General features: G+C 45.6%; 1 protein-coding gene across 3 annotated transcripts; it reads right to left on the bottom strand.

The window, feature by feature from the left end:
• Positions 1–164: 164 nt before the first annotated feature.
• HMGXB3 (HMG-box containing 3) lies at positions 165–19975 on the bottom strand. Of its 3 annotated transcripts, none has more exons than XM_056502020.1 (20): positions 19746–19975; positions 18964–19111; positions 18365–18539; positions 17322–17885; positions 16581–16679; positions 14929–15060; positions 12735–13150; positions 12218–12387; positions 11826–11923; positions 11147–11245; positions 10469–10618; positions 8530–8831; positions 7049–7176; positions 6376–6507; positions 5924–6108; positions 5116–5335; positions 3919–4052; positions 3419–3532; positions 2875–3084; positions 165–2074 (listed from the first exon to the last, which is right to left on the bottom strand). In XM_056502020.1, exons 2-20 carry the CDS (start codon positions 19107–19109, stop codon positions 1631–1633), a joined length of 3918 nt encoding a protein of 1305 aa, XP_056357995.1. In that variant the 5' UTR covers positions 19110–19111; positions 19746–19975; the 3' UTR covers positions 165–1630. The 3 variants fall into 3 exon arrangements, with proteins under 3 accessions (XP_056357995.1, XP_056357994.1, XP_056357996.1); XM_056502019.1 differs by having other exon boundaries at positions 12212–12387; XM_056502021.1 differs by lacking the exon at positions 11147–11245 and having other exon boundaries at positions 12212–12387.
• Positions 19976–20576: the final 601 nt, after the last annotated feature.

Consider the following 20576-nt stretch of genomic DNA (forward strand, 5'->3'; position numbering starts at 1 on the left):
ATGCCAAAGGCAGGGCAAATCCAGAAGAGAGTCAGCAGTGTTTGTGCCTTTTCTCCTGAAGCCATCCAGGTCTTGCACACAAAAAAAACCCCAAAAAAACCCAAAACCAACAACAAAAAACAAACATAAAAAACAAACAAACAAACAAACAAACACCAAGTCACTTGACCACAGTTTCACCCCCAAAATTGGAGATAATTTATTAAACTTTATCACTGACTGAAAAAGTCACTAGTGTCTCTTATAATAAGTTAATGTTCTTAACAGAAAAACCCCAAGCCATGATTACTGCATTTGCTCAGACTTAATACATTTACTTTAACAGTATGGTACTCAATAGGTTCCCCTTCACAGAAGGGAGTTTTCAACCACACCGCAAGCCTCAGAATCTTCCCCACTGCTCACTCAGACAAAATAAACTCCCAAGATGGCAACTTAGCAGCCTGGCATCTTGCTTGTCTCCTCTGCGGGTCACAGCAAACACCTTCACCACTAGCCATGGCCAAAGGGAGCTGCTTCACATGCACAGCTCTGCACCCACAGCCCCAGGTGCTCCTCAGCTGTGCTGCAGAGGCAGAGGTCTCATCATGACTCTTCTCAAGGGGCTGACAAAGCAACCTGGGCAGCAGGAGACTCCTCCAACTCCCAGAGCACTGTGAGAACATGGGCAGAGCAGGTGTGACACCTGACAAAGTGATGAGATTGCATATGTGGGCACAGCTCTCCCAGCACTACCAGGAGGGTGGAATACAGAACCCTGCAGGCTCTGGTGACGCATTCTTCCTCCTTGATCCCATAGACAGTGTTGAGTGTCCCTCCCCTCTCCACAGCATCCCTTGCACAGCACTCAAACCATCCTCCAACCCCTTGGCTGTCCTGGGGCTCAGTTTTCACCTTACCATACAGAACACACTCCTCTCACTGTACCTTTTGGCTTCTAAGTTATTAGTGCTCATGTGACAGGACAAACAATTCTAGAAACTCCCTGCAGCCAAAGCACCCACAATCCTGGACCAGGAGTGCAGCCTCCAGGGAGGCTCCCCAGATACAGCATGTTAAAGCAGCACAGCTCCTCCTCCTCAAGACTCCTTGCAGCCAATGCCTATGAGAGCTCTGCAAGATTACCAAGCAGGAGTCAGTATCCTAAATTCACCTATTCAGAATGTTTTAGGGGAAATTGTTGTGGCCATCTACCTTTTATGCCTGCTCCCACACCCCCAGCCCTGCCACCAATAAGCACAAAGAAGTCAGCAAGCAAGATTCAGAATGAAAAAGCCTGTGTGTGCTTGACCAGGCACACTCCCTGCTACCAGCAACTCCTCTCCCCTCTCCAGCTGCAGGGAGGGCAACACCCCACAGCCCTGAACAGCAGGTCCATCACACGCCTTGGAGGCAGTTGCAGCCTTCTGCAAGGGGGTGACAGACACATGCTTGCAGCAGCTATCACGATGCTATGGAAGCACAGAGCTCTTTGGTCAGTAACAGCAGTCAAAGCCACCAGCATCACATCTCCAACCTGTAAAAATTAATTCTCAAACCAGACAGCTGCAAAAGCTGGCTCAGCCCACCCATCCACACAACCAGAGAGAGAAACCAACAGGCTGTTTTGTTCTCAGCAACCTCTATCCTCCTACTGCTTCCCCTCCTCATCCTCTTCCGTTTCTGTTTTGATCTGGGCCACCCCGAGCCGGTAGAGCGCGTCACGGATCACCACCTCCCCGGGCTGGCAGCTCTGCACGATCTCCTGGATCTGCCTGTTGACGATTTCCCTGCTGCTGAGGAAGTCCATGAGGCGGTTGTAGAGGTAATAGTGGGTGGGGTTCTCGAAGGTGATGGGCCGCTGGCGCACGGTGCTGGTTCTGCTGTCGCCGATGGCGGCGATGACGGCGCCGTAGGGCTGCAGCTCGCGGCACAGCGACAGGCAGTGGTGCCGCTCCCAGGGGCCGCCCTGCTCCGAGCCCGCGTGCACGATCCGGCGCGCACAGGACTTGGTGACGGGGTGCTGAAGGGAGTGCTCGGCCACCGTCACGTCCACGCTGTAGTGCTGGTCCAGCAGCTCAGGGCAGGACACGTACTGGGGCAGAAACGCATGCACACCAGGTAGAACAAGGAACTTCCCCACAACTGAGACTATGGAACTACTGGCAGGCCAAACTCCAACCAACACTATGACCCAGGACAGAGGGAGGGCTAAACGATTCAGGCTTCCCCTGCATGCCACAAAGATGGTGTGTACTTTTATGCCTGCTCCCACACCCCCAGCCCTGCCACCAATAAGCACAAAGAAGTCAGCAAGATTCAGAATGAAAAAACCTGTGTGTGCTTGACCAGGCACACTCCTCACTTGTATGCCCTCAAATAATCCCAAGGCACTAGGAACCATCTTCCTCTCCCACTTCTCAAGAAATAGCAGTAGTTTGAAAGAAGTGAGTTGCTGTGTCAAAATAAGTGCCATGCTCCAAAGTCCATGATCTGAACTGTTACAGTGCACTGCGAGCACAGCTATTCCTATTAAGGACAATAATCAAACACAATCCCCAGATAACATCTCATACATTCTGCTAAGCTTAGGAGAGATGCACTGGGAAAGCTTAAATCAGAAGATACTTAACAGGCCAAAATCACCCCTGGAGTGCTCAAGACCAGGCTGGATGGGGCTGTGAGCAGCCTAGCCTAGTGGAAAGTGACCCTGCCTGTGGCAGGAGGGTGAACTGGATGAGCTTTAAGGGCCCTTCCAACCCAAACTATTCTGCAATTCTACAAAATTATCTTGAGCCACAATTCAGGCTACATATGGAAGGGGGGTTGATTTTAATATCCCTTGCAACTTTACAATACTGGGCTGGGACAGCAGAGAGCAAAGACATAACTAACCGTTGGAGGCTCCATGGGGTCAGAGAAGCAGCCCTGGTTCTTCCCCCACATCTGGGAAGTCAGGCCAGGCCAGCAGAGGTCTGCACATAGTGCCACTGAAGATGCTGTATCAACAACATATACTGGAGGCCAGTGACGTGAGGATACCAACAAGTCCACGTGATCCCGAGCATTTTCTCCTCTTACTATGTACTTTGAGCCACACACAACCTAGAAAAAAAAAAAAGGATTAACATGAGCAGCATAATAAAACTGAAAATCTACAAAAAACAATCTAGTCTTTAAAAAATTCAGCTTTCTTTGAGGTATTCCAGACTATATAGTAACCAAACAGCTACTTTCTCTAAAGATACTCATACACATTCCTCCTCATACATTCACCTTATCTTGGGGAATTTTCCCAGCCCCACGGAACATGTTTCGTTCCTAAGCCTCAGAGAAGCCCATTCCATTACTTCTATTTAATAAGGAAGTTCCATGCTGTTAAATCAAATAATGAATAGCCAAGGAAGAAAAAAACCATAGTGGTTCCAGTCTTCCTTACCTGATGTGGACACACTTTGTAGATTTTCCCTCCTGTATGATGAGCAGGTGGTGTAATGCTTGTCCCATTCTGTACAAACTCATAGAGGGCCAGGAGGGAGTAGCAGAGCTCATCCTAGAAAAGACAGACCCCAGAAAAAGTGACTAAAATTAACAGACTCCTGCAGAGAGGGAAAAGGCAGCATGCAAGGTGTCCCAAATCCTAATTTGCACTTCATCCAATAACTTCCTAATCCCACACTCATCACTGTGAGGATGACAGGTAATTACACAATGCTGAGCTGGTGACAAGGTAATTACAGGCTTTCTTTCTTCTAGCCCACAAGGGCTCAATTTATTTCACCCTGTGTAAATTATCCTATAACCTGCTCTCACCCATCCCTGCCCTTAGTGCACTCAGATGAGAAATTAATTGTCTGCGATGGCAAGAATGGATGAGGGAAAGACAGTGAAGAACAGTTCCACTCCTGCAGGCTTGTATGTGGGCAAACAAGCCATTACCTTTGTGTGTGATGCTTCCCAGGGGATGCCACACTGTGTCAGAAAGCTCTGCAGCTCTTCCTCACTGTAAGAATTTATCAGCTCAGGCCTGAAGACTTCTTCCTGAAGGAGCCTCACCAAGGCACTCCCATTACCTGCAAAGGCAGGAAACAAGTCTCAGCACTCATTCTCAGGAAGGGAACTTACCAAAATAATTTCTTACGAAGACTACAGAAGCAGACTGCACAACCCACAACAAGCTGTGAACAATCCTACTTGCAAAGCATGTCACAGCCCACACTTGCCTTGAGCCCTTCACTGCTGAGGTCACCAGACTGAGCCCAGCATAGCTGCAGACTCCATAAACACTTATCTATACTGCCATTTGGAACCTTTAAATGACTGATGTGAGGATAACCAAGTGAAGAAGAGCAGAGATAAATGTTACTGTAGCCTTTGGACTGAACAGCTCCAGGCTCAGCCTTCATATCTCTCTGCTTCTTTCTCTGTAGCTCCACTTCTACAAAACCCACACAGCTCTTCTGCAGCCCAACTCTGAAGCAGCTGCAGCCCTATCTGCAAAGCCAACTTACACACTTGTTAAGGTTGCAAAGCTAGTTTTTCTCCTTATACCCAATACCTAAATTCTTAAAGGAACTACCTGATCTTAGCTCTCAGATCTGAGATTATCCCTCTCACTGTTTCTTGTTCCATGCAGTCAATATGCAGTGGATGTACTGAATGTTGACAACTCTGATCAGGATCAGCACACCATTCTCCAATTTTTTTCTCAAGTTCTATAAAAACTTATTCACCCTTAACTGAGCTTGTAACACTGAGATACCAAGCACTACCTGTAACTTCCACACTCCAAGTATCAGCCTAACATGAAACAAACACTGAGATTGACATTCAAGATGTGCCTGCATCCCTCTGCCATCAGACTCTATCTCACCTGGGGTGCAATACTCTCATGTCCCCATGTCTCAAAGGCATCAGAGCCCACCAGTGCATCCAAATTTCACAGGAAAAGCCAAGCCTCAAGCAGCAAAGTAGCCTGAGAACAGCTGAAAACAGCTGGTCGTGTCTTTTCTCAGCACATATAACTTTTACAGTGTAATGCAATCAGCAATTCTTAATGCTAAACATCACCAATGTTTAGACTGAAGTCACCAACACATCAAACACTCCCTTAATAAGCACAACCTGAGCCATTACCTGGCACTGGCTGTGCATGCAGTGTCTTGTCCTTCTCTGTATTGATCACCACTGCTCCTCTCATCAGTGGAGGGAAGAAAGGAGCAACAATAGAGGCATCAAACTTTGTGATGGGGATGCTAGAAGGAAAAGCCACCTGCTCAATCACCTCTGTCTCCATCGTGGACCAAAAGTCTTCTACATTCACTTCACTTGATGGCAAGTATTCTGGCCAAGTAAACTACAGAGGGAAAGAAACACTGGTCAAATTCAAATAACCACAGTTCAGTTGACAGTTTTGTGTCAGTCTCACTCACAGCATGAGGACTACCCAGGAGAGTGCTCAGCCCAAATATCACAAGGTAATTGCAGTCTCCTTAAGCTTCCCACAACCACTTTGCATGGGGTAAGACTCAAAATTTGACATATTTGACATAAAAGACAGACATGCTACTTTCTTGTACTAAGGCTTTTTTCCCCATTAGAGAAGACAGCATCTCAGCAAAACTTGAGGAAAAAAACAATGTGTTCCTGTCAAAGGGAAACCAAATTCCACAACTTCCATTTAAGGTTCCTACTGCCCAAAGCTGCTGGACAAAAGCTGTGGTCCAGGGATAAAGGATCTTGTTTTCCCCAAACTACACATCAACACCTCTAAGAGGAAGCACAGGCATTGCTGCTCCAGCCACATCCTCTTGTCAGGCATCAGCAGAAAACCACTCACAAAGGTCTTGTGTATTTACTGTGCGCTATGAACACCAGAGTCAGCAAAAAATCATTATGATCTGCTTTGAGCATGAAGAGGATGTGAGCTGTGGGAAAAACCTACCTCTATATTTTTCAGTGCTAGGACATTTTCCGTATTCCTCTGGGCTATTTCCACCTTGGGGGTTATGCCACAGATTCCACAGATCATATCATTGTAATCCCGGATTGTCAGGCATTCAAAAGCCCAGTAGCCATTGCACAGCAGTTCCTGGAGCTGACCCTGCTCATCAGGGCTCAGGCTTTTTTCTGAAAAGAGAACAACGCCATATTACAGTTTTCACATCCTGAAGCCAGTGGGGAGGTAGTAGGGCTCTCTCATGCAGGATAAAACCAAACCTTCTCTCCAGAGAATTGTTACAAAGAACTGCTCATAGAGGTACTGCCTGGTTTAGGAAGTGATTTAATAGAAACATACCACACTAAAATAGGTGAGGCTTCTGTTTTTATAACCTAACAATCATCATCAGGTCACAGTTTGATATGTTATGGTAAAAAGCAAGAAGGAAAACCCACCAGTTTGCTCCTGAACAGAGTCAAGAATATTGCCAACAGCCACTCTGGGATCCTCTCCAAGTTTAATGTGATTTCGGATTGCAAACAGGAGATCCAAGCTCACTAACAATTTGTTACCCACATTGAAAAGGCCTGCAGTTAAAACAAGACAGTTATTGTCTGTAGGATTCCAGATCTTCCTCACAAAGAAATATATTCCTTACTGATACACAACACACTCACATGAGCGCAGTTTAGAGGATAATGGAAACACAAACAGCACTTCTGCACCTCTGAAATGCAGAGTTCCCTGCTGAAAGACCAGCTCCTTTCACAGACTTGGCTATTGACTTTAAAAGCTACAAGGAACAGCTGCCAGCCCATCTCACTAGCCCATGCCATGAAACAGTGCTCTCCAGAGATGTCTCTGAATATGATCTCAGGGGTTGCCTTGCAGAACTCAACATTCACACAGAGGCCTACACCAGTGAATCTTCCTCACAGAACATTCATGTGTTTTCACACACAAATACAGATTTACTTGCAGAATAAGCAGAAGCAATTAAAAAATAATTCAAATATAGTACACTGGGGAAGGGAGCAAGCTTTTCTGTGCCTGGACAAGGCCCTGATACAATCCCAAGGATTCCAAAGGGTTCAGACTGTAGTCATGCTGTATGCTCACGTTTCCTACCTGTGTAAATGTCAGTGAAGCTATGGAGAGCCAGACACTGCAGGTTCATGCATACTTTGACCTGAGCTGTAACCACCTGTAACTGATTGGCTGTCAGCAGCCAGCACTCCTGAGGACCAGCAAGAGAACTGCAACACACAACAAAAAAACCATTCTGAGTGAAGCCAATGGGCTTTTTAGTCCAGTCCTGCTGTAATTTTAGACATTCTACCTGACATAAGTTCATTATTATGTAAATCTAAGACAACTCATCACATTATATCACACCAGGAAAAGAAAGGTTACATTTTAAAACAGATTTCCCAGGCACAGTCAGGTCACTGCTTACATTCTCTTAAACAGCACTAGAGCATCCCTCCAGCTCCATACACTGGGCATTTACTATGGGAGAGGTGGAGAAAACCTATGGCCCCAGCTGCCCTGGGAGAAATGTCTGTACCACTGCTGTGGTGATCAGTAATACATTCCACCCAACAGCCTGTCCCTGCACACAGGGATTCAGAAAGGTCTGCTCCTCTACAGTGTAACTACAAAGGGAGAAGTTCAGACAGGAGAGTGCCAGTGACTGAAATACTGCTGTCCACCTGAGAAACCAGGAATCAAAGCCAAAGTCACCTCCTTCCCACTGGCAGGGCTTCAATTAGAACCTGTGCAGGTACATGAGAGAGTCCCACAAACAGAGCACTGCACAGCAGCCAGGCACACACAGGTATTTACAATTAACAGATTGGTAAGTCCCAAGGTGAGGGGCAGGGTGTGAGATCGCTCTGTTCTGAAAAAAATACAGAGCATAAAAAGTATCTCTTCTGGAAAGATCTCAATTGGTCCCAGTCTGACCAAAGCAAATACCCATCATTTGTATCAAGAATTTTTTTGTGGAAGAAAGAAACACAGTGTTAAACTCCCCAACATTTTGTTGTATGAAAAATTTTAGATCATGTTTTCAGAAACAGGAGGATGTCTGGCAGACTCGGGAGGAGATATCCTACAGGCTTTCATACAAATCTAGTTAAGGCATCCTAGCCTATGAACTAAAAGCTGCTGAAAGTCCTTCAGGTTTCAATTTGGATATTTGTTTCAAAAAAGCATTCACTCAAGCACACACTAAGAAATGAAGGAATGAAAATATCATAAGCCAAAAGATCCACACAGGAAATATTCAGACCAGGGAGAGAGAGAAAAAGGAAATCACACAGTGCACATCTGTAAACACACAAGTTTTTCTCTCTCAGCCTCAAAGAATCAGAATGGAAAACAAAAAGGGGATGACTAATGAAAATATTGTTTCAATAAGACAAAAGTTACATCTAGACTTTGTAGTCACTCTTTGATCCTGCTAAACCCTTTCCATACACATTTAGCCTATTCATGTCACTTTCACCAGCTTCACTACCAGGGGCTAAAGCAAGTATTTCAGGCAGACTCAGAACAAAGAAAACAGCCTAAGTTTGAAAGAATCAAAATCCAAAGCAGAATCTTACTTCTGTCCCCCTTTGAACAAGGGGCTGTTACAGAGGATGCACTGCACACACGGAGACTCGTAGTAGCTGGACCAGGAGGTCTGTTCAATGGTCACTGTCTCCTCACTCACGTTGGACAGGATGACCCGGGAGCTGTTGAGCTCGTGGATGAGGGTGAAGATCTCTGCCAGCTCCGACTCGCTCTCGGGGATCTGCATCACCCTGCGCAGCAGCTGCAGCGTGGACTGGCGCTGGATTTCCCTCTGCGACGGCGTCAGCGGCTCGCTGGTGTTCAGCGCGTCCGGCTGGCCCGGACCGACCTCCTAGAAAGCAACATATCCAATTAGGCAAGCGTGGGGATGAAATATTAAGCCCAAAGAAGTCACAAAAGGCAGCAGAAACACAGCAGCCTCTGCACTCAGTAAACTTGACTTTTACTCTACTGCTGAATTATTGACTCCACACAGGAGCTTCAAGCCCAAATTACCAGTTTATTACAGCCCAGCCCTTCACTCTGCCAGACCGTCACAGATTGCCCATTAAAGTGTTAAGTGCAGGGATTGGGGATCCAAAAGGTGAGGATAACCACCAGCACTTGCACCCCCATCACTGTCTTTCTCCACAGGTTATCAGGAACAGGCTCAGGGCAGCCTGCACAGCTCTCCAGAAGCTGGAAGAACCAAGTACTAAGAGAACTGGGAGCTGTGATACACAGAACAACACACTAATCAATGACAATTGATCAGCTACAGTCTGTCCTTTTTCAACACACACATACCATCACAACAAAATGCACAAACACAGAAGAACCAAACTCCAGTTGTCCCAGGAGAAGAGAGAGAACACAAACAGGCTGATCTGTTTAATCCCTGCAACTCTTCTGTTTTAACATTTTAACCTGGTTTTCTGACTAATCTAGCAATTGCATAAATGATCAGTCAAAAGCCCAGAGACAACAATGAACTGTGGGACAGGAATGTTGAACAGATCTACAACCAGGAAAAAAAAAAAAACTAAATGAGGAAGAGACAAGCCACATGCCTCTCAGAATGCAAGCTGAGCTAAGCACACTGCTGTTCCTTACACAGCTGTTTGTGAGTTTCACACAAGCCATTTCAGTTTGTTTGTGTTTTTAAAGAAAAAACAAAACCACTAAACAAAGTTATGTGTTTCAAAATAAAAGAAAGGCAAGTGGATGAATCTACTACATACACTAAAATCCTGCCTATTTGTCAAGTAGGCATTTTAGCTAATAGCAGGAAAGCTCATTTTTTCTTTTATTGTTTTAAAAACATGACAATTCAGTATGAGAAAAGCTAACCTTTGAGACTGCAAAAGCAAAAAAAAAAAAAAAAAAACAACAACCCACAACCCCAAAATTAATTACATCCACATAGAACAGCAGACAACTGAAAATGTATCTACACATCAGAAAAAAACCCCTACATGCAGAAATAAATTCAGGTTGGAAGTAAAGTTGCTCTACAAATCCTTAAAAACAGGAAGCTCTAATACTAGATGCACTAACTTAACTGATACTAGCCACCAAACTGCTCACAAAGCAGAGCATACTTGGGAGTTTCTTGATGAAGTCTGAAGTTCAACAAAGCTGACACAGCAATGCTGTGAGCTTGGGGTTGATTTTCCCAGCATGTACTGACACAACACAAGCATTTTTAAGTTGAGGAGACACCCAGTGGTAGCACTGGATCTGCTCACTCACTCAGCTTGAAGCACCACTGCTACAGGAGTTAAAAAACATCATCACAGATATTTTAAATAGAAACCATTCTGCCAGAAAAGTTTATAATAATAAAAAAAATAAAATAAAAATAAAATAAAATAAAATAACATTTAAAAAAATAAAAGACCAAACCATATTTCCATGGGACTTGCAAATTAAACTTCTCTGCCCAGCTCACAGCAGACAGGTGATATAACAAGCCAGCTTGAACCTTACCAGTGATTTTGCTGTTTTCTCCGTCCTGTCTTTGGCAAGATTGTAACCACAGCTTGGACAGACCCGTGGCTTGTGCCTGTTTGTATACACGTAACTGCAGGAGGGGTTCTTGCATTTTCCTCTGCCACGTGATGTTGCTAATCCCAAATCCTGAATGACACAAAAGAGATATTTGCTGACCTTGACTTTTAACAGTTGGACTCTATGATCTTAAAGGTCTTTTCCAGCCTGAGTGACTATGATTCTAAGCAAACAAGATTCTAAAAAGGATTATTATATGTTTTATCTCCACTTTAGAATAACTTGTTTAAACACCAATAGCAAGCCCTGTCACTTTGCACAGGACCCTTTAAGTGCCACTTAAGCAGTCTGGGGCCAGTTCTCCAGGCCAGAAGCATATTAAATTCATACAGAAACCACTGATCCTCCCTGCTGAACTAAAGGAGGGGATGGGGATTATGCATGGGAACATGCATATCTTAGCAAGGCCCCAAACATAACTGCAAAACAGAGCACAGTCATCCTGGACTAGGTCTAGAGATGACACAAAGTACAGATTATTTCATGTTAAAAATTAGATGTATTTATGCAAGTCAGTGAAACAGAAGTCCCAGAACATTCTCATCCTAGAGAGCCCACTTCCTATGACAGAAGTCATGCTATTTGAAAAATTCTCACCAAAGTTACGGTGCAACTGTACTTGTAGGAAGGGAACATATCTGGTTTGACCTCCACAATTTTAAACTCAGATGCTCTGCTTGTCACAGAACTGTGGAGCTAGAGATTGAAAACAGAAAAAACAACACCCATCAGATACCTACTACTAAATACATACATGCACCAATAATCAATATCTATCAGCATTCCTGCCCTCAAGAGATAAATTAATGTTCATTTAATATCCATAATACCATAAGACTATTTTGCATGTGAAGGCATTACATTTCACATATTCATTTCAGCACCTTGGCATACTCAGTCATATTTTACAGGTGAAAAGTTCAATATTCAGTACTACATGTCAGATTATCAAAGCACCAGGAGATCTTTAAAACATCTTCTGAAAGTAGCTGGCAGGTTCCTAATGTAATCAACAGCAGGATTGTCCAACAGCATCTCTCAGCTCAATTCCCACATTCAGCCACCAAGCAGTCATTCTGCTACCCAGCCACTTAATAAAAACAGCCAGTCACAGATCTCATCATCATAAGGCTACTACATTTTTTGTTCTATTTCTCACTCAGGTCATATCACTCACCTGGGAGAAAAAACACAACACAAAAAACCCAAACCAAAACCACAAACAGAACTCTCCCCCTAAAAAATCCAGGAAAATATTTTGCATTTGAAGAACAACCTTTTGCTCCTCAGCAGTTGGTGGCTGCAGAACTGACTGGCCCAACTGTTTCAGTGTACTGGGCTTCAAGCCTGATGTTCTCACAGGGGAATGCTTGTCTAGGAGGAAAGAGATGCACCAGGTTAAATGTGAGAAAACAGGTTCTGTTTCTTTCTGACATCTTTGGTAAATGCCACTATAGTCATGTGATATCATTCCTCTGAGCTTGAAATAACCCAAGCAGGTGTTTCATGGCCCATTTACTGCATTCAGGCAGAGACAAACTGGTTTCTTCCTAGCATTGGTAACCACCTCCCTTGAAACCTATCTGCTTATTGGCAGACACCACTTCAGCACAGTAAGGAAAGGCAACAGCTCCCAAAGCACACAGAGAATGATACTTTTACCAGTACTTGCAAAGGCCTGCCTGCTGCTTGGCTGCTCCGTGCTGGCCTCTCTCCCCACACTGGTTGGAGCAGGCAGAATGGCTCGCATGGGTCTGGCTGCAGCCAGCAAGGAGGGCTTGGGTCTTGGTTTGCTCTTTATTTCTTGTCCCTTGTGTGTAGCAGCTGTTGCATCAGTTCTGAAAAACAAGAGCTACAAGTGGAAAAATAATCCATTGATTTCCCCTCAGTTTCAGCTTTCCTCTTTCCCCTGAATTGTGCTTTGTTAGCACACTAATCACAGCTGTTGCAATAAAAAAGGAGTGCTAAGGCTGCGTCTGCCCTGTGACTGCAATCTGTCACTTAAAAAAATATTAGTTCTGATGGACAAAGACTCAAAGGAACAATCCTGAACTGGCACAAAACAGATAGCGAACACAGTAAGTCTTACAGGAAGCACTGCCAACAGCCTTCAACTTCTTGGACTAGTCCCATAGGCACACAATAGACATCATATGCTCCCATAACACATGGAAAACTGACTCACCCCACTACTGGCTTTTTCACAGAGGCATTTGGACTCAACACCTCAGAAGACGTCGACACTCCCAGCCCTACACTTCCTTTCTCTGCCTGCTCCGAAGAAGTGTCTCCTTGCCGCTGGCTCTCTTGGCCCAGCACCACTCCAACAGCACTCCTCCTGTCTTCAGCAAGCACATTATTTGGGAGAAAGTGGTCCTCAGAGATGATCACTTCCTCCCACTCCATCTCAGGCATCTGCCCTCCAACAGGCACAGCATTCAGCAGCTGGCTGACAGCTTCAGAGCTCTCCAAGGCGGACTTGGAGGAGCTCTCGCTAACGGCCGTGGGCTCTGTGAGGGCTGACTGCTGACCTCTTTTAGCTGCTGGAGTTTTAAGAGAGGTGCCTGAATTTGGCTCAGATTTGCTTTTTGGTTGCTTTTCCTGGAAACAAGGAAAGAGTCACATTTCAGAGCTTTCACAGATAAGCAAGTCCCCTGTACACATGCCACATTTCCAGTGGCCTATTTAATGCTGGCTCCAAACAGCAAGATCCTAAGTGTTTAAGCAGTGAATTAGTGAAGGGACTAGACAGACAGCACCTCCTACAACAGCAAAGGCCCTGCTAACATTGTATATGGCCTCTTGGCCCTTCCTGTATTATTTTTAAACACTCTTTACTTTGAAGAATCAATCTTTCTTAAACTCCCTTAAATATCACCACTAGCATCAACACCACAGTCACCCACTACCCTCTGTAGCAATGGCCCGCCTCCTACGCTCCCCTTTCACAGCTTCAGCTCTCTGATGCTGTCTGTTCTTCCACATTATTGAGCAATCAAAGGGAGTTAGGACAGAAAATTTGCATCTTTTGGATGCATGCTTTCAGAAAAGCAAGCATGTGAGCCAACCAGAAAACAGGATTACTTAGGAAGATTTTTTTCGACTTTAAGAAAAATCTTATTTCCAAGACTATGGCTACATAAATCATCGTACCAGAGTCAAAGGTACAATGACCACTGAATTGGAATATGGAAAAATTTATCAGAAATGGAATCCAGCAGATCAGAGTAAGTCTGAAAGACAAAAAGGAAAACTCCCTCTAAAACCTTTCTGTTCTAATCACGGTAAGACTCAACAGCAGCAGACATGCCCTGTTCAGGAAGAATCCAGAAACACTTTTTGCATTCAGCCATCTCTCTACCTCAGCAAGTTTACCAAACAAAAGTGAAGAAGCCACCATCACTATTTGTACCCTACCACACAGGAAGCCCAGCCTTAGCTCAGACACTAAAGAGTTTGCAAGCTGCCCAAAAGAGTTCTCATCCCTGAATGTTTAATAGATCCAGATACAAAACAAAGGAGGTTCAGAACAAATCCACACAAAGCCACTGAATGTCAATGCCAATTTTCACAATGAGAACATCCTTTAAATTGTGCCTGAGGAGTCTTGTGAAATGCACATCTGTTCAAAGCTGACTAATTACCAGGATAGTGCCAAGGTTTAAGGATCAAGTGTGGTTTTCTGTACACAGATAGTAGAGATGCCAGTAACTTATGCAGAGTAGGCATTATGTAGAGAAAGACTTTTCCACTCAGATAAGCTTCACAGCTCTACCAACACCTGGAAATTTTCTTCCAGTCAGAGGTCAGAACATCATGATCAAACATATGGCCATGAGACAACAATACCCAACAGCATATCAGCTTCCACTAGATCAACTTTATTAACAAGCTCCTAAAGGATCATACACCTCCTATAGTTAGGAGTTGCTCCTCCTCTCTGCTAAAAAAACAATGTTAAAAGACCACAGGAAACCAAATTTGTAGAAGAATTTCAAATGCTGATATTAATTACAACAAAACAACTTTCTGAGCTTAGCAGGAAGAACAGGCAATACCTTCCACTCACAGGAACTGTGCAGGCAGAGGGCCAGAAGAATGTGTATCCTCACAATGAGAGAGCTAGCAAATACAGCCCCATCCACTCTAACACATACAAATAGTATTTTTACCCAAGGTGAGGTGATTTAAGGTCTCACCTTGGCCAAGTGTCCTCTGCAATGGTGACTTGCTCCAGCACATGCACTGGTACACAAGTGCAGGGATCATTTCTGGTGTATCTGACCGCCTGTGCTAGATCTACAGGTCTAGAAGTATCACAGGCATTCACAAAACCAGTGCTTTTTGTCTCAAAGTCAGGAAAGGAAAGACAAATTTACCTTTGGGATCCATTTCCCTCCCAGGAAGTTTCCACACGTTGGGCATTTCGGTGGCTTATGCCTGGTGACATAAGTGAAGGAACAGCCTGGATTGGTGCAATTTCCATGTCCCCTGCGAGTATAGGTGGTTGTCTGAAACAAAAATTGTCAAGAATTTGTCTACAGACCCAAAAACCACAAAACTGTGCTGATCACATCCTTTTCCCTCATAAGCATTTTACAAATGTTATTTGGCAAATCACCAACCTTTCACTGTTATTCATTTTACTGAACAACCACCACACAATTGAGTCAGGGTGAGACATCACCATAACTATTGCAAGTCTAAATGCTCAACCTCTGGTATTATCAGAATTTAGATCAACCTGCAGAGCAGAGAAGAACAATGCACATAACCTCCTGGAGAAGCTAATCTTGCAATTACAGTGATTTCACAGTTCTTTTTGAACATGAAGAAGTCATAATAAAATGGCATTAAAATGCTTCTAACAGCAATCCACAGTAAGACAAGATGTGATTAACACTCACGACAACACAGCAAAAAGACTTGAAGACAAGCACTTATGATGCAAAGGCAGTTGTGTCAGTAACTTGCTGCTGTATGGGACGGTCAAGTGTACCCTGGTCCTTCACTGTAACTTGCTATGAACTACTGAAACACAAGCAGCATCACCAAGCACTATTTATACAAACAACTAAAGTAGAACCTGTCATCTTTGCCAGGACAACTGCAACAACACATCTGAGTTTTTGTCAGCACAGCACTTCCCAATATCCTGTTCTTAACACTCCCAAGGGAGCTGATATACTGTAACCCTCAAACTAGGTACAGATTTTTTTCTAGAAATGCAAGTGCTGGTGTCAAAGAAATGAGTCAATTTAAACTAGATCCTTCTCAGGAAGAAAAACCTGAGGTATCTCCATTCTCCCTGAGACAACTAGAAGAGCATCACACTATGCACCACTATAAATATCTGCAGTGTTCCACCAGCTGGAAGCATAGAGAACCTGGAACACAGGATTTGATGCTAGTTTATATAACAGAAGGAGCTGCAGTACTGACTGTACAGTGAACTGCCAAAATGGCTACAAAAACACAGGTGGCTGGAGTGGTTAGATTACCAAAATAATACTATTCTTCCTCATGCAACAGGCTACATAGCCTTTTATATGGCTTCTCAAAACCTTAGATCATTGCTGCACTCCTGCCACGTGGCCAAAGCAAGAGCTTTGGAGTTCATTTTCCTGTCAAAAGAGCAAATCTTTGCCCTTAAAGGAATAGACCCTGGCTTTTTATGAAGACAAATATGCATCGAAGTAGTGGATGTAGATGGCTACACAGAAAACTACTGTTGGCTAGATGTGTTGTGTGTGATAGCTTTATCTACTCCCTCTGTTTCCAAAAATTCCCTCAGGAGGAGGGCAGAATAAATGGGCCCTGCAACACACAGTAAGAAGTCAGAGACCCTCTGAGCCTATGCAAGACATAACACAAGGGACAAGAAATACATCAACTGATAGGGCAACTCCAAATTGGATTATGTGTAAAAACTGAACCATGAGCAAATCCCTGCCACTCTAACATTTTTAAGACCAATCTATGACAATACATCCAAACCTTTACATATCATATAAGACTCTGAAATTCTTACCAGTTTAATTGAGGCTGGGTTCTCCACAACAGAATGAGCTGGCAAAGGTAACATGATAAACTGTGCTGCAGGTGTGGAGGACCTACTCTCTTCAGCATCCTAAAATGAAGTCAAAGGGAAAATAAATGCAGAAAACAAAAGACATGAAGACCCACATCCCTCCCTCTCATGAACATTAACATGTCTTAAGGACTGATGAGACCAGAATACAGGACAGAGGAACAACCATTTCAAAAGCAATGACCTTACCAGATGAACTCTGGAAATTACCAAACTCCTCATACTTTGAAACTGAAAACTCTTCACAGACTAAGATTTTCTATGATTGATCACTAAAACCTCAGCTGAAAAGGACTCCCTTCTACCTCTCTGCAACCAGGAAAATAGCTATCAGGAGCATAGCAGTAGCATTTTTTCTCACCAAAATCTTGCAGTGCAACTGCAGAACCCAATTATTGGCACTGCAAACCTCCAAATATTGTTATAACAAACAATTAAAAGAACTCAGTCATGTTAAGACACAACTGGCATCAGCACATGGCTGAGTCAATCTGCAAGGAGAGACAACTTAAGTCACTGAGTTACTTTTGTATCATTGATTGCAAGTTTCTGTTTCTCTCAGCACTGAGCAAGTTGAACAACCAGAGCATCTCCTGCACCCACTGAGGATCTCAAGTAAAATGGGGGAAACAACATTAAGATGTTTCAGGTGAGATCTGGCAGGAGTCTGGAAAAACTTACCCTCCCAGTCACCACGGTGACCACAGACACCCCATCGGGCACCTGCGGACGGGCCACAGCGATGCTCCCGTTGGAGATGTCAGTGGAGCTGCTGACCAGAGTCTCCTCAATCACCACTCGGGCTGTCTGGTACGGCTGTCCCTCAATCTCCAAAGAAGCCTCATCCAAGAGGATATCTCCAGCCACTTTCTCTGCCACAGGCCCAACATAATGAGAGAGAACCTCGGAGGCAACCGCTTCCTCGGCAGCCTCGGGCTGGGCAAAGGCTGCGGTGTCCTCTGCCAGCCCCTCGATGGCGATGCACTGCTCCGAGACGCCGGCCTGGCCCGAGCCCACGGAAAGGATCTTCTGCACAGCGTCACGGGACACGCTGGTGACATTCCTGGGAGCCACCAAGCCTTCGGATGCTGCCGGGCTCTGTGCCACGCACAGCTCCAGAGACTGCCTGCTCCTGTCTTCCTGAAGAGTGGCTTTGGGGATAATTATGTAATCGGAGCGAGGAAGAATCTTACGAAAGCCTGGAATGTCAGGGACTACTGCAGTTCGAGTGGGTGCCTTGGAGTTCTGTGGGTAAAACCAGAGGATGGAAAAAATGAATATGAGAAAAGGAAGAGATTCAGTTCTCAGTCCTGGTCTTTTAGTGCCTAAGGAAAAAAACAGTATCCTGAAGCTGTTTGCTGGGACTTTCTCCACATGAGAGAGCCTGCAGAATCCCTCTCAGTCCTGCTTTTATTGCCCACTTTACCAACACCCACTCTGATGAAAGGACACAAAAAATAACTGCTGTGAGCAGGTACCAGACATATCCATCTCAGACTACAAAACACCCTCCCTCAGCTGAACAGAAGGCAAAGGGAAAAGGTAGTGGCCTCAGACTGCTTCTTTAGGGGCTGCCCTGAGCAAGGATACAAACTGGAATCTGCAGTTAAACGACTCTCCCACACAGTGCAACCTAACTGTGGGTTACCTAGGTAACTGTGGGTTACAAGCAGGTAACTGCCTCTCTCTTCAGCAGCTAAAGAACTTCTGCAAAGACAACTTACCGGGTCCAATCCCTCTTTCTCTAGCTTGGCTTTCTCCAAGTAGTAGCTCTTTTCAGCCACACTGAGCAACCTCCAGCTCTCACTGATCTTTTTGTTGATTTCAGATTGAGGGAGGTGTGGAAGCTCTTGCTGTACTTTCAAGTAAATATCGTAATAGTAGAGAAGGTAAGCAGATCTGAAACACAACCAGAAATTGAAACATTAAGGTCACTCTACATAAATTCCTTAGGGGAAAATAAATCTACAAGGTTTAGGTTTGTCTCAAGGTCATGTGACAAGCAAGCCACATTTAATTGTATTTGTAAATGCATTTTTAACCAAATGAAAATTCCCTTAGAGGAGAACCTCTGAAGAAAAAAGAGAACTTCTGAGGAGCAGCCTAAAGCAAATTATTCTGAGATAAACAAACTCTAAACTGAGGAACAGTGGCACCTGTAAAGAATGTCAGAACAGGCACAAAGTGTCACACTGATATTTCATATACAATGTTTTACACTATGAAGTGTTCCAAGTGCACTGCAGAGTCCACTCATGTCAGAAACAAGGAAAACTGCTCTTACACCCTACAAAGAAATTAAATGAAGGCAGAAAGAACTTACCGAGGCTTCTTGGCTTTTTCTCCGTGATCACCAGTACTCTTATGTTTCTTCTTCTTCTTGGATGGCACTGGTGACGTGTAAGTGTAAGTGCTCTCTATCTCCTCCATCACCACAGTTACCTCAGTGCCATCAAAGGGAGCCTCCATGGCTAAAACACATATTCTGTGTTATTCTCTTGCCAAGTTATGCAACATTTCTCCCAACAAATAGCACTTTTCATCACTGTAGTAAACTGACAGCACTGTTGGTATCTAAGTTTGACTCTTATAATTAAATAGAGGTCACTATGTGTTTTCTATTTATCTACTTTTAGAAGCAAACTTCTCTATCTCTAACCTCAATACCATCAGTTCAGTGCAGATCTACTGCATCTGCATTTCCAGGGCTGCAGTCCCACAGGGAACTCTCAGGTACCTCTGGTGACCCAGAGGGAGCCGTACATTCAGCCGACAGCTGTCTGGCTACAAGGTGTCAGATCACGGCCACGCTACAAAAGCAAGGCCAGAGGCTGGAGGAGCAGGGAGCCTTACAATCCCCGAACCCGCCGCCAGCTCTCCGGGGCTCCTCGCTGGACAGCGATGACGGGCGGCTCCAGGCCCCGGGAGGGCACAGCAGATAAAGGCAGCACCGCCTAAGGCAGGTACGGCCCCGGCACGGGCCGCACCTGGGCCCGCGCTGCCGCTGATACCGGGCGAGCCTCGGGCCGTTACCCCGAGCCCGTCCCCTCCACAGCGCCCGAGGCCAAGGGAGCGGCGCGGCTCCCTCCCAGTGTCCCCACTCACCGGACAGCTCCGCGGCCGCACGGCCGGGCAGGCGGCGAGCAGCGGTCACGTCCCCGCCGGGGCGCGGCGGCGTGGAGGAGGCAGCGCGGGGGCCACGGGCCGGCCGCGCAGGGGGCAACGCGCGTGCGGGCGGTGCGGGGCGGGCGGGCGGTGCGGGGCGGGCAGCCCCGGCATGCTGCGCCGGCTGCGGGGCTGCACCGGAGCCTCCGCGCCGGGGCCTCCGCCGGAAGTGACCGCGGCGACGGCGTCCGGGGCACGGCGGGGCGGGACGGTGGCCGGGAGGGATCATTATTCCTGCGCGTGCGCGGCGAAGAGGCGGCGCGCGCGTGCCGCGTTCCCGCCATTTCTCGTGAGGGCGGGGCGGCGCAATTAGCGCTTAATTAGCGCCTAGTTAGCAAAGAGCGCGGGCTGTGGCAGTGCTTTCTGCAGGAACAGCATCCAGCTCTTGCCTTCGTCAGTATGTCTCCACGCATTTCTCCTTCCTGCGCTCCTTGGAGCGGCGGTCCAAGGCCGGCCCTTCCCCTGGTGGAGTGCAGCGCCGCCGGGGCAAAGCGCTGCTCCAAGCTCCGGTGGTGTCCCAGCAATCACAGAATCATTTAGGTTGGAATAAACCTTTGAGACCATGGAGTCCAGCCTATAACTCAACACCTCCACGTCAAACAGGCCACGCGTGCCGCGTCCAGTCTTTCCTTAAACATCTCTGGGAAAGGTGACTCCACCTCCTTGAGCAGCCCATTCCAATGTCTAATCACATTTTTTGTGAAAAAAATTGTTCAACATGGATTACTAAGGAAATGTGAGTCCGAATATAATACTCATACCAGTGAAGAA

Source organism: Oenanthe melanoleuca, chromosome 13 (assembly GCF_029582105.1).
Source record: "Oenanthe melanoleuca isolate GR-GAL-2019-014 chromosome 13, OMel1.0, whole genome shotgun sequence".
In the NCBI taxonomy this organism is placed as follows: Eukaryota; Metazoa; Chordata; class Aves; order Passeriformes; family Muscicapidae; genus Oenanthe; species Oenanthe melanoleuca.

Bases quoted from the DNA above. Each gene is read 5' to 3' on its own strand.
- HMGXB3 (XM_056502019.1), bottom strand. From the start codon at position 19,109: ATGGAGGCTCCCTTTGATGGCACTGAGGTAACTGTGGTGATGGAGGAG. The intron at 11,924-12,211 runs GTAAAAGTATCA...CTTTCCTCCTAG, and splicing joins GCAGGCCTTTGCAAGTACTG to ACAAGCATTCCCCTGTGAGA. The intron at 8,832-10,468 runs GTAAGGTTCAAG...GTTGCTTTCTAG, and splicing joins AGAAAACAGCAAAATCACTG to GAGGTCGGTCCGGGCCAGCC.